Source organism: Lissotriton vulgaris, chromosome 2_2 (genome assembly GCF_964263255.1).
Source record: "Lissotriton vulgaris chromosome 2_2, aLisVul1.2, whole genome shotgun sequence".
Classification (NCBI taxonomy): Eukaryota; Metazoa; Chordata; class Amphibia; order Caudata; family Salamandridae; genus Lissotriton; species Lissotriton vulgaris.
This window is the reverse complement of record NC_141688.1, coordinates 203,972,007-203,985,701: the sequence shown is the minus strand read 5'-3', so window position 1 is coordinate 203,985,701 and position 13,695 is coordinate 203,972,007. Positions and strand designations below refer to the sequence as shown.

The following is a 13,695-nucleotide window of genomic DNA, read 5'->3' as shown; positions in this document are numbered from 1 at the left end:
AATGCCGCGGAGAGGTCTAGGAGGATGAGGGCCGCTGTTTCTCCATTGTCCATCAGGGCTCGGATGTTATCGGTGGCGGCGATGAGGGCGGTCTCGGTGCTGTGGTTGGCTCGGAAGCCGGACTGTGAGGGGTCGAGGGATCCGTTCGTCTCGAGGAAGGCGGCCATCTGCTTGTTGACGGTCTTCTCGATGACTTTGGCTGGAAATGGGAGGAGCGAGATGGGGCGGTAATTCTTGAGTTCGGTGGGGTCCGCTGTGGGTTTCTTGAGAAGAGCGCTGAGTTCGGCGTGCTTCCAGCTCTCGGGGAAGGTGGCGGTGTCGAAGGATGTGTTGATGATGTCTCGCAGGTGGGGTGCGATGACAGAGTCGGCCTTGTTGAAGACGTGGTGAGGGCAGGGGTCGGTCGGTGATCCGGAGTGGATGGAGTTCATCGTGCGGATGGTGTCTTCGGTGCTGATCGGGGTCCAGGCGTGGAGGGTGGTGGTGGGGGGTGGTTGTTCGGTCATGGTGTGCGTTGGTTGGTTGTTGAAGCTGTTGTGTATGTCCGCGATCTTGTTGTGGAAGTATGAAGCGAGGGAGTTGCAGAGGTCTTGCGATGGGGTGATGTCGTTGTTTCCTGCGCTGGGGTTGGAAAGCTCTTTCACGATGTTGAAGAGTTCCTTGCAGTTGTGTGCGTTGTTGTCCAACCGGTCCTTGAAAGCTGTTTTCTTGGCGGCGCGGATCAGCTGGTGGTGTTTCCGGGTGGCAAGTTTGAAGGAGGTCCTGTTGTCCGGTGTCGGTTCCCTTCTCCAGACTTTCTCGAGGGCTCGGCAGTTCTTCTTGGAGCTCTTGAGTTCGTCGGTGAACCATGGGGCCTTCTTGCTGCCGGGTCTGCTAGGCGGGGTCCTCAGTGGGGCGAGTTCGTCCGCGCAGTTGTTGATCCACTTTGTGAGGTTGTCTGCGGCCTGGCTGGGGTTCGCTGAGCTGGCAGGAGGGTGCTGGCTCAGGGAGGTGGCGAGCTGGTCTGCTGTGATCTTGTTCCAGCTTCTGCGGGCGGCCTGTTTCTGGTGGTGGTGGGTCGTCGTTCTCTTGAAGGTGAAGTGGACGCAGCTGTGGTCCGTCCATTGAAGCTCTGTGGCGTGGCTGAAGTCGATGTCTGTGCTGGAAGAGAAGACTGCGTCGAGTGTGTGTCCAGCGAGGTGGGTGGGGGTGGACACCAGTTGCTTGAGTCCCAGGTTGGCGAGGTTGTCGAGCAGGGTGCTGGTGTTGCGGTCGTTGTTGTTCTCCAGGTGAAAGTTGAGGTCTCCCAGGAGGATGTAGTCAGCAGAGGGGAGGGCGTGCGGGCTGACGAAGTCGGCGATGTCCTCGCTGAATTGCGTGCGTGGTCCAGGGGGTCGGTAGATCAGGGTGCCTCTGAGGGTGGTGTTCGGGTTGGTGTGGATCTGGAAATGCAGGTGTTCGGCGCTGGTCAGGGTGTTGTCGGTGCTGGTCGTGAGACGGATGGTGCTCCTGTGGACGATGGCGATGCCTCCTCCCATCTGGTTGGCGTTTCGGTCCCTCCGGACGATCTTGTAGCCCTCTGGGATAGCGATGGCGATGTCGGGAGCTGAAGAGGCGTTCATCCAGGTCTCCGTGAGGAAGGCAACGTCAGGGGCTGTGGCGTCTAGGAGGTTCCAGAGTTCGATGGCGTGTCTGTGGACGGAGCGGGTGTTGAGCAGGATGCACTTGAGGTGGGTGCTGCTGGTGTTCGACTTGGCGGGTGCTGGTGCGAGGCTGGTCCGGGTGCAGGAGAACTTGCAGGTGTGGCAGCTGAAAGGTCCGTGGGTACCTCGTGGAGCGGCTAGGTGGCATTCTGGGAGTCGGCCGGTGTTGAGTGCGTTGAGGGTGGCGGCGGAGTACGTCAGGCGGGTAGGTCGGGCTCTTCGGGGGCCAGGGGTCCTGGCGCTGGTCGCGATCCGGTCGCGGACGGGCGCAGACGGGCTTACCTTTGGCGCGCCTTCGGCGCACAATCGGCGCGCCCGCTGCGCGTGACCGCTGCGCGTTCGCACGGTCGCCATTTAAGGCCAAGTGCGCGGGTGGGCGGAGCAGCTGGGAGGCGGGAGCGGGGAGGGTACAGAAGAGAAAGGGGCGGGGCTAATGGCGGTGGCGGGAAGCGGGAGCGGGGAGGGAGAGCGGAGGGCGGCGAGGTAGGCGGGCAAGCAGGAAGGAGACAGGCACAATGGAGGTCAAAAACACGAAGAGAAAAACGGCACAGAAAAGACAGGCAATAATACAGGACAAAACGGGGGAAAAACAGTGGGAAAACGATCTCGGGCACAGAAAGAAAACAAGCACAAATTTCTGACAAAACGGGCAAAACCAAGGGGAGCGCTCAAGGCGGCAGCGAGGACGGCGCTGAGGCAGAGGCAGGCACTGGGGGCACACGCAGCAGCTGGTGGCCGTGCGGCGCGGGGGTGTCCCACAAGTGGGTCACACCCACCTGCGTCGCACGGTCGCCATTTAAGGCCAAGTGCGCGGGTGGGCGGAGCAGCTGGGAGGCGGGAGCGGGGAGGGTACAGAAGAGAAAGGGGCGGGGCTAATGGCGGTGGCGGGAAGCGGGAGCGGGGAGGGAGAGCGGAGGGCGGCGAGGTAGGCGGGCAAGCAGGAAGGAGACAGGCACAATGGAGGTCAAAAACACGAAGAGAAAAACGGCACAGAAAAAACAGGCAATAATACAGGACAAAACGGGGGAAAAACAGTGGGAAAACGATCTCGGGCACAGAAAGAAAACAAGCACAAATTTCTGACAAAACGGGCAAAACCAAGGGGAGCGCTCAAGGCGGCAGCGAGGACGGCGCTGAGGCAGAGGCAGGCACTGGGGGCACACGCAGCAGCTGGTGGCCGTGCGGCGCGGGGGTGTCCCACATAGGTATACTATACCTACAGCAAAGGGTGATTACACGACTTTGCCCCAGCTGTCATGCAGCCAGTTGTGTCAAATTTAGGAGGCCAGCCAGGGGTGGCATAATACATGCTGCAGCCCCTGGCAGCCCTGGGTACACCCATGCCCTGAGTTACAGGGTCTGATAGGGTGGCCCAGTACCAATTGGAAATGTACCTAGGGTACATGGAATCCATTTTAAAGAGAGAGCAGTAGGCCTGGGGTCCTGATTGGCTACCATTACAAATAGAGAGCTGGTACAGCAGAGTAGTGAAAGTACCATTAACAAGCCTCAGCCACAAACACATAGTACAAGCAGCATGCTACCATCGCAAACAGAGCTGGTCCAGCAGCGCAGTGAAAGTACTAGCAGCAAGCTACCATTACAAATAGAGAGCTGGTACAGCAGAGTAGTGAAAGTACCATTAACAAGCCTCAGCCACAAACACATAGTACAAGCAGCATGCTACCATCGCAAACAGTGCTGGTCCAGCAGCGCAGTGAAAGTACTAGCAGCAAGCTACCATTACAAATAGAGAGCTGGTACAGCAGAGCAGTGAAAGTGCAAGCAGCGAGCTTCTGCCACAAAAAGGAGAGCTTGTACAGCAGAGTAGTGAAAGTACCATTAACAAGCTACAGCCACAAACACATAGTACAAGCAGCAAGCTACCATCAAAAACAGAGAGCTGGTACAGCAGAGCAGTGAAAGTGCAAGCTGCGAGCTTCTGCCACAAAAAGCAGGGCTGGTACAGCAGAGACGTTAAAGAACAAGCACAAATAAAGAGCTGCTACAGCAAAGCAGTGAAAGTGCCGCAGCAAGGTTCTGCAACCGACACACAGCTGGTGCAGAAGAGTAGTCAAAGTGCAAGCAGCGACCTGTCACAATCACAGTGGTGGTACAGGAGAGCAATAAATGGGCAAGCAGCAAGCTTCTACCACAAACACACAGCTGGTACAGCAGAGCAGTGAAAGTGCCACCAGCACACTACTATCACAAACAGCAAGTTACCATCACAAACAAACAGCTGGTACAGTACAGCAGTGAAAGTACCAGCAGCAAATCACCATCATAAACAGAGAGCTGGTACACTAGAGCAGTGAAAGTACAAGTAGCACACTAGCATCACAAACAGAGAGCTGGTACAACAGAGCAGAGACGGTATCAGGCAGCAAGCTTCAGCCACAAACACACAGTACTAGCAGAACGCTACCATCACAAACAGAGAGTTGGTACAGCAAAGCAGTGAAAGTACCAGCAGCCAGTAACCATCAGAAACAGAGAGCTGGTACAGCAGAGCAGTGAAGTACAAGCAGCACACTAGCTTCACAGGCAGAGAGCTGGTACCACAGAGCCGTGAAGGTATCAGGCAGCAAGCTACAGCCACAAACACACAGTACAAGCCGAACGCTACCATCAAAAACAAAGAGTTGGTACAGCAGAGCAGTGAAAGTACCAGCAGCAAGTTACCATCAGAAACAGAGAGTTGGTACAGCAGAGCAGTGAAAGTACAAGCAGCATACTACCATCACAAACAGAAAGCTGGTACAGCAGAGCAGTGAAAGTACAAGCAGCATACTAGCATCATAAACAGATAGCTGGTACAGCAGAGCAGTGACGTTTTTAGGCAGCAAGCTACCATCACAAACAGAGAGCTGGTACAGAAGAGAAGTGAACACACAAACAGTGATCTAGAGTCACACACACACAGCTGGTGGAACAGAACAGTCGAAGTACAAGAATAGACCTTCTGTCACAAACACAGCTGATGCAGCAGAGCTGGGGAAATAGAGGAAGAAGCAATTCTTGGTTCAGGCTCTGAGAGGACACTTCAGACAAGCAAGTAGTTCGTAAATAATGTCCAGTTCAATTCTAGGCACTTCTCTCTTTTAGTTAAGCCTTTAAGTTAACTTCCAGAGAAAACATTGGGTGCCTGAGCTACTAAAGGAATCTGGGGCATCTGCCACAGTGCAGACAACAGGTGAGCATGGTGGAGTGTTTCACAATGCGGCATCAATGCAGAGAACTTGGGCCACATGCATCATTGTAAATTGCAGTCGCAAAGGGGCAGGGCCACATGCATCACTGTAAATTGCAGTCGCAAAGGGGCAAATTCTGCAAATCTGCCCATTTGCGACTGCAATTTTTGCATTTGAAATGCATCATCCCAAATGCAAAAATCACTATTTAATTAATCACTAAAATTGCAAATACTTAAATTGTGATTGCATTTAGGGAATCACAAATTGCAATTTCCTAAATACAATGCTACACTCAAAAACATTTACGATTTCAAAAATAAGAAACACAAATAACCATCTCATTTTACTACTCTTCAGTATTCACAAAAGTAAACTTAGACCAAAAGTATAACATTACTGCTTTTTGGTATTTTTATTTGTTTAATTAATTGCTGCACGCCGCACTTACACTTTAATATTGGCCACACTCCATCCCTTAAACGAGCCGAGTCAAATGAAAGGCGTGAGGCCGCCATTAAAGTGAAAATGAAAGTTGGGCGCTTGGACAAAAAAAGCATTTGTTTGTCAACTTGACAAACAAATGCTTTTTTGTAGAAGCTCCCCATACCAAACTCTCACTTTAATGGCGACCGTGCCCCTTTGTTTAGACACAATCTTTGCTCAAATGAGTGTAATTTCTGATATTTATGTTTCCTTCATCTTCATTGCTTGACTTTGATCACAAGAAAGTGTCACTCAAAGTTGTTGAAATGTCACTCATAATTACACTAAAATTATCAAAATGCCATACATAGCATTCTGATACCTTGGCAGCTGTGATTGCTCCTCCATATTTATGTCACCGCTTTACCCCTTTCCTCAACATGCCGCGGCTATCCTTCTTCATCGCATCGTGCTCCATCCCACACCAATCTACCCTACTCCACCTTACTTTATCTAGCTGCAATCTATCCCATCTACCCTACTTAAATCTACCCCACTCCTATCTACTCTAATCCACCCAATTCAACCCCTCCCACTCTATTCTACCCCAATCCACCCCTCTCCAATCTACCCTACTCCACCTCACTACAATCTGCCCCAATCTACCCAGTCTACCCAAACTACCCCAGTCCAATCTACCCCACTCCCTCAAATTGACCTCACCCTAATCTACCCTAGTCCAAACTACCTACCAAACCTACCTCAATCTACCCCACTCCTATCTATCCCACTCAATTTGCCCCACTACAATCTACCTCCCTCCAATGTACCCCAATCTGCCTCATCCAAATCTACCTTATCCAACCTACGCCTATGGAGTCATTGTACCCTACTCCAATCAACACCACCCAACTAACCCACTCCAGTCTACCCCAGTCAACCCCACCCCGACTGACCTCAAACTACCCCAATCTGCCCATCTCCAAACTACCCCTTTCCAATCAACCCAAACCCCAATCTACCCTACCCAACATACCCCAATCTACCCCTCTCCAATGAAACCCAATCTGCCTCACCCATCCTATCAACACCATCTACCCCACTCCAATTGAATCAAGTCTACCCCACCCACCCACTCCAATCTACCCAACCTCAATCTATGAGACACCCATGTAGCCCATCACAGTTAATCACATTGTGCCCTAATTTGCCCCAATTTAAACCACTGAATACACCCGCCCCAATCTACCTCAATCTGCCTACCCTAATCTACCACATTTGACCCTACTCCCACCTACCCCAATCAACCCCACCCAATATTCCCCAGCTCTGTCTACCACACTCCAGTCTGCCCCACCCCGATCTATCCCACCCCTAATTACCCCAATCTACACCACTACAATCTATCCCACACAATCTATCCCACTTCAATCTACCCCACTCCAATGTGCCCCACCAGAATTTACCCTATCCAACCTATCTTAATCCACCCAGCTCAACCTACCCCATTGTACCTCACTCCAATCTACCCCACCCATTCCAACCCACTCCAGTCTACCCCACTCAAATGAACCTCAAACTCCCCCATTTTAAACTACCCCAATCCATTCAACATCCATCCACCACACCCAAGTCACTCCTCTCTAATCTACACCATCCCAATCTACCCAACCCACCTCACCCAACCTAATCCAATCCATCCCATACCAATCGACCCCAATCTTCACCACCCATTCGACCAATGAACCCCACACCAATCTATCCCATACCAATCTACTCCACCCCTATCAACCTCACTCCAATCTGCCCAAACCAATAAACCACCTCTTATTCCATGCCAACCTACCCCAAACTACCACCTATCTATCCTACTCCGATCTAACCCACTCAAATTCACCCCAAACTACCCTGCTACAATCTACCCCACTCAATATATACCACCCCAATCAATCACACACTACCCCACTCCAATTTACCCCTAACAACCCTACTCAAATCTACTCCTCCCTAGCCCACTCCAATTACTTCAGGCTACCCAATCTACACCACTACAATCTAACTCAACCTATCCTACTCCAATCTAATACAATCTAGCAAAATCTACTACACCCCAATATACCTCACTCAACCTACCCAATGTACCCCACTCCAAACTACACTACCGAATCTACCCCACTGCAAACCATCTCACTACCATGTACACTAACCTACCCCATTCCAAACCACCACAATCCAATCTATCCCCATCTACCACTGTCAACCCCCACTCCAATCTACTCTACGACAACCTCGCTCACTCCATTCTTCCTCAGTCCACCCGCTCCATTCATTTTTAGCCATGCTGAACAGTAGCCACACCGTTGTACAACACGGCTAAAGGCATTATCAAAGCCAATACCTCTCGCAAAGACGAGACCCATTGGCTTTGCAAATGCTGGTTTTGCACAGGTACTGCTATCTCTTATCTATTCTAACCCCTTGACCTCTGTCATTCATATTTAGCTGTATGAACCCTCCCACGCACGCTGCTCCCAGAATAACTCATACCAATTCACAGAGGCGGCAGGGTTCTCTTTGTTTATAAGTGGAAACAGAGAGATGTTACACCTTCTCCTACATTCAGCACTAGACTCTCCCCTCTGCCCCGCCCCCCACACCAACCTCGCCCCTTTATGGATCAGAGCCCACCCGCCCAGGGGACCCCTGTCTACCACGATGTAGGAAGAGTAGCGCCGCCTGGGGCTCAGGCTCAGCGCATGTGCGTCAGATATAAATTGAATGTACACTGGAGCCTACAGTTCATGCTGAGGTCACAGGACCCCGCGGGAGCCTGGCTGGGACAAGCGCGGGCTGCAGAGACACGCTGCGGGCTGCGTTACCGCAAGAGAGCGGGTTAGAACCGTGACCGAACCCAACATCTCTAACCCTGGCGGGTCTCCATGGCAACGCTTCCTGTTTTATGCTCTAGTCCAGAAACAAAGTTTGTAACAAGAAGACACGCAGGCAATAGTTTCCGAGTCCCTCTCCGGCCCCTTGGAAGTCCTTCTGCAGAAGAAAAAAAACACAAACGCGTGTTTCTAAAGAACAAAGGAAGGGTGGAGGCTACACAGCGAAATAAGGAGACCCGAGATGAATCTGCACCTGTAGACATGCGTGTGATCTCTGGCAAGTCAGTGTACCTCCGTGCAGCAGGTCTACAGTATCTGAAAATATTAGGTGCGATTTGACACAGGCTACACACTTTGTAAAACACAATAACATCGCATCGGATAAAAGCATGCTGTGTCTGAGCGAGCATTCTTTTCTGTAGGAGCTCACACATAGGTAACACGGAGAGTCAAGGCGCTGTAAGAGCCCGTAACACAGCACAGAATTGCTTGAACATTTTAGAATCTTGATTTGTGGCAGGTGAGATGAGACAGAGAAACATTGTACTTTGAATGAAGATTCTGAAAGTTTCAGTTTGTCACACGGAGTACTATTGTGCCTCAAAACAGCTCAGATACATGAGACACATCACTTTAGATGTTATGCCCATTCATTTTTTGGCCCCTCTCTAGAGATTGCCGATAATTATGTCGTTTTGTTGGAAACCAACTGGTACAAATTGCCGTATGCCTTTTTAATAAAATAGACAATGTTTTGCTCAAATAAATTACTTTGCAACCAAGGAAGGTGTACGCATTCACCACAACATATGTATCAGTGTGTTCTCTCGGCGCTGCCACGTCCAGAAAGTGCTTTGACGCATCAACCAGCCCCGTTTAGCTCCATGCAAAATAAACAACGTAAATCAAGTACTTTACTCCTGTATGCAGGAGCTAAAACCGCAAAGTGTACATCGGTCTCTAGAAATCACCAAAACAACCCCTTGCAGCCCTCAAGTAGGTCAAAGCAAACTGCCTAACAGATGTTTATCTGTTAGGCAGTTTGCTTTGACCTACTTGTAGTACCAGCTTACATGGGCTGTAATTCAGGCTGTGCCCTGTTTGATCCTGGGCAAAAAGCTTTATTAGTGTGGCTTTAGCTACCACGTCCTCAAAACAAGGGAGATAGTCGCAGCAGGTTGCATCACTAGTATTAGCTCAGGTGCATTGCCCAGGTTACGTTACCTTTAGGGACGGAGCCGGTGCCCGGTAGCTGGAGGCAGGCGAGCAGCAGCAGGGCCCACACCGCCCGGTCCATGCTGCCAGCACAGGAGTGAGTCAAGCACAGGTAGCGGCAAGCCTTCCTCGCTCAATGCCAGGCTGAGTGGGGCTCAGATTTCAGACATCAGCCAGACCTCATCCCTCGGGAAGCGGTTCAGCCTGACTACATGCAAATAGCTCTAAAATCTTCAAACACTCGTGAGGAATCTCCCAATCCGCCAGTTAGGGTTGTGTTAACCCTTTGTAGTTTCCAACAGTCGGAGCTGAGCAAAGGATGGGGGTTCAGGACACACCTTCCACTGAATCCTAAACAATCATCCGTGAGGCGCCGATTGGACGTGCCCTGGAGGCTCTTTAAGTGTGAGCGCACATTCCAGGCAGATGTGGCTGCAGGTAGCCGGTGGCTTCCGTAGGCGCGGTGACCCCCTGTGCACGCGTGTCCCTTCCAGCAGCGCGCGGCGCAAGGACGAGGACGACACAAAAGAGACATTCAGCATTTCTGAAACTATGAGCAGCATTCCTTCCACCCCGATCGCTGACCTGGCAAGAAATCTGGAAAAAAAGGCGCTCCGCTGTCAGCGCACGTGTTTGTGGTCACGCGCATTCTCGGGCGGTGAACACGCGTTTGCTAATTACGCGCGCGTTAATGCGCAGGACGGCAATCAGCTTGTCTCGTGCGCGAGGTGAGAGTGGAGTGCCAATGGTTTTCCGCCAAGAGCCTCTCAGAAGCACACTCTTCGGTTATTGGGCTTGTAATGTCTTTTCATCCTGCTCTCCCACATGCTAGTATTCTGTTCCTATCCACTGCCAAGGTCACACGTACCATGTGCAGTGAACTCTGTACACCATTCCAGGTCCAGATGTTTAGCAAATTAAAAATAAATCAAACAGTACAAAAGTTTTTCGAAGGCAGGCTGGATCCTGCTCTGTCTTTATACAAGTGGATTCCTTTAGAAATATTTTTTTTAGCCATTGTGATCGAATTGTCAATCTCGCATAAATTGCTGCAAAACTGAGTGAGACAAGGTGATGGACTAGACATGTACAATGGCGGCATATTAGCTCTTCCGAAATTTTGGAAAAACTACTCCGTTGGGCAGCCTCTAAATCCAGTAGGTGACTTCACAATTCGGAAATGGCATAATTGCACCCTGGCATCATGCGCACACGCATCTTGCTACAAACTTCTGTATCACCCTCAACCACACAAGGATAACAACACTACAAGTACTTACTTGCTCCGATTGTGGTGAAACACTTTTGAACTTTGGACTCGTTCTTTGAAATACTTGCACTGCATTGACCATAATGCAGAGGGGCGATACGGCGGAGAGGCTAGCAGTGTGCTCCCATCTTCTATTTCTCATCCACACAAGGGCCAGCACCTGCTTTACCGCTCGTGGGATGGACACACCTTGCGCCAAGTGTGATAGGCATAACTGGAATCACCTTCACTCCTCCCGCCTCCACACTCATGCTAGTGTTGGGTAATCTAATGTGAAAAAGTACTGCACAAGAGACATCCCATCATTGGCCAAAGTCACAGCTGACCCATTGGTCCTCACCACGTGCAAGGGTTTGCTGAACTTATCATGCCTGTGTCCCCGGAAGGAAGGAAAAACAACACAACTTCTTTTGCAATGTAGTATAAAGTTTAATATAGCAAGAGGAAGGTCAGACAGCTCTGTGGAACTGGAATCTGTGCTTCAATTTACAATGGCCGGCCAGTTTCTTTTATAGACTATTGGGAGTACATACGCCATAGATTTGCTTACTTAATCAAGTATTTACTTAAGCCTACAGAATATCAAAAAGCATTACTTTCTGCAATAACGAATCACATGTTTATAAAATGCCTACATGTGCATGTGTAATTTTGATCACGCTTTTACACTCCGCTTGTACTACCTGTTGTCCTTGGGTTGTCTCTTTGAAGCCTGGCAGCACTCTACTCCATTGCTCTACAAGGTCTAATCTCCCACCTATCCTGTGCCTCTCTGCTACCTTATCTACATATTTTCTCAGTGATGTGATCTCACAATCTGGGCCTGCAACTTTCCATTGCACAAGGTAGCACACATGGAAAAAGCAAAAATGAGGAGAAATAATGCATTTCTCCTCGTTTCGCCAACTGAAGACCAGAGTTTTCCTGGTCTTAATTTTAGTGTTTCCGCCACTGTACGTCACCCTTGTACATAGGGGGCAGCATCAAATACAATGGTGTTGCGGTGGAACGCCCACCGCAACACCCACTGCACGCCCCTTTCACGCAACCCATAGCATGAAAGGGTGCCTTATGTACAATGCAGCGTTACGCTACATGGCTTGATGCTGCCTTGTACATAAGGCAAGGCCCGTATCGCCAAGGGAATTTCACAAAAAGTTACGTACCCATGGCGATAGGGGCTTGTACAGGTGCCCCAAAGTCTCTCTCTCTTCCTTCTCCTGGAGCTACTTAGTGACAGTCATCCTTTCCCGTAAAAGTTCAAAGGTAGTTTTACCCGTTACTCTATTGGGTGTTGCGCAGTGCACACAGGCAAGATATTAATGGATTATTACTTTTAAGCAGCCTTTTAAAGCCAATTGCATGTTCACTTTAATCATTCAGTTGGCACGCTCACCTTGCCCATTATGTTGTGTGTGCTACAAGGATGCCTGGCAATGAAAAATACCATTAGCAGCAAAAAAGGGAAATGGACTTTGGCAGTGGTTACTTGAGTTTGATTGTCATTGACAATTTGGTGGAGAAGCCTTTTCTAGAGAATATCTCAATAAAGAACTCAAAGATCTACCCAGCAGTGGGATGTTCTAGTACCATCACTTCAATTAATTCTCTATAGTAGTCGATAAGCATAGCAGTTGTATAGGGGTAACTGGTCCATGGATCCAATCAATTCCTCACATACTCTATGCCATGATCTTTCAGGTAAGTTTATGGATGCCAGAAGATTTGCCCTCATATTGTGTATTTTGCCCAAATCCCTAAACACCTGGCATTTTCACATATGCATGTCCATATCTCAATGTAATGTAAAAAAAATGTAATGATGATACTTGTAAAGCACACTGTTACCCCATCTCGGGGTGTCCTGGCGCTGAAGACCACTGGGGAACTCGTCCTGGCTTTACCTGTGAGATGGTCCCTTCTGGGTATCTCCAAGGTGAAACCAGGCATCCCCGGCGTCTGTGGGGGGCCGTTGTAGAGATGAGGCAAGCTTAATGCCCAGAGTTGCCGAGTGTGATCCCTGGTTAGAGTAGGCACTGAGGCGAGAATTATCGAGTCCGTAGACCCTGGTCCACGACCCTGCCGCGTCGGGAATTGAACCCTGGTCCCGGGCCGTTCTCTGCTTCCGGGTCTGCCGCCTCTAACCAGTGAACCACACCACTCCACTCAATCAATCAATCAATTAAAAAAAGCAACAGAGTGATGGGTGGAATGTTTGAATTAAGGGGCATATTACCAAGGGCATTATCGCCACTTTAGCGGGAATTTTTCCCGCTAAAGTGGCGATAATTGCATGGCCCTATTGCCTAGTTGTCGCTAACACCAGTTAGCGACAGCTAGTAGGAGATAGCGGGCATTTAGGTGCCCACTTTGCATGTCAGCGATAATTATCGCTAATGACATGCAAAGTGGGTGTGCCAAGATGTTAGCGACTGGAAACAGTCGCTAACATCTCTATCTCCTATTACCAACTTTTGGAAATAATTGCGCTAAGGGCGATTATCTCCAAAAGCTAACGCCTGCCCAGAACAGTTCTTAGCCATGTTATCCAATTGTAGGTGGATAACATGGCTAAGAGCATTTGCTCGATAATGCATGAATATCGCTGACTTTACAGAGAAATTCTTGCATTTCGGCCGATTTTTATCGCTTAGGAGATAAACCATGATAATAGCAAGGCTCCTAAGCGTTAAAAATCGGCGGAGCTCAACGACATTAATATTGTTACTAAACAAACATAACGATAATCATCGCTAGTTGTTGGTAATATGCCCCTAATTTCGGCCACTGGAATCGCTCGATCTGCATCCCAGTTCATCATTTTTTTGCCTACCATGCCACCTCAGATAGAAATCAGCCCTTTGCAAACCAGCCTTAGTTCTGCACTACTGTGGGGGAGTCCAGCCTGAACTGACAGGCCACACACACTCTGAATGGGAACAAAAGTACACCAATACCTATTTTAGCCTTTTCAGTAGGGTGTAGCTGAAGCCCTATGTCAAAGTGAGCAAAGACTTGGC

At 49.7% G+C, this 13,695-nt stretch overlaps 1 protein-coding gene across 2 annotated transcripts in view; it reads right to left on the bottom strand.

The window, feature by feature from the left end:
• The window catches only part of PAMR1 (peptidase domain containing associated with muscle regeneration 1), a 306,588-nt gene extending 296,637 nt beyond the window's left edge, over positions 1-9,951 (bottom strand). Inside the window, exon 1 of one of the 2 annotated variants that reach the window (XM_086959541.1) lies at positions 9,415-9,951. In XM_086959541.1, coding sequence (XP_086815667.1) covers positions 9,415-9,487 — 73 coding nt within the window. In that variant the 5' untranslated portion in view covers positions 9,488-9,951. The remainder of the gene's footprint in view (positions 1-9,414) is intronic. The other variant, XM_086959540.1, reaches the window with a different exon arrangement.
• Positions 9,952-13,695: the final 3,744 nt, after the last annotated feature.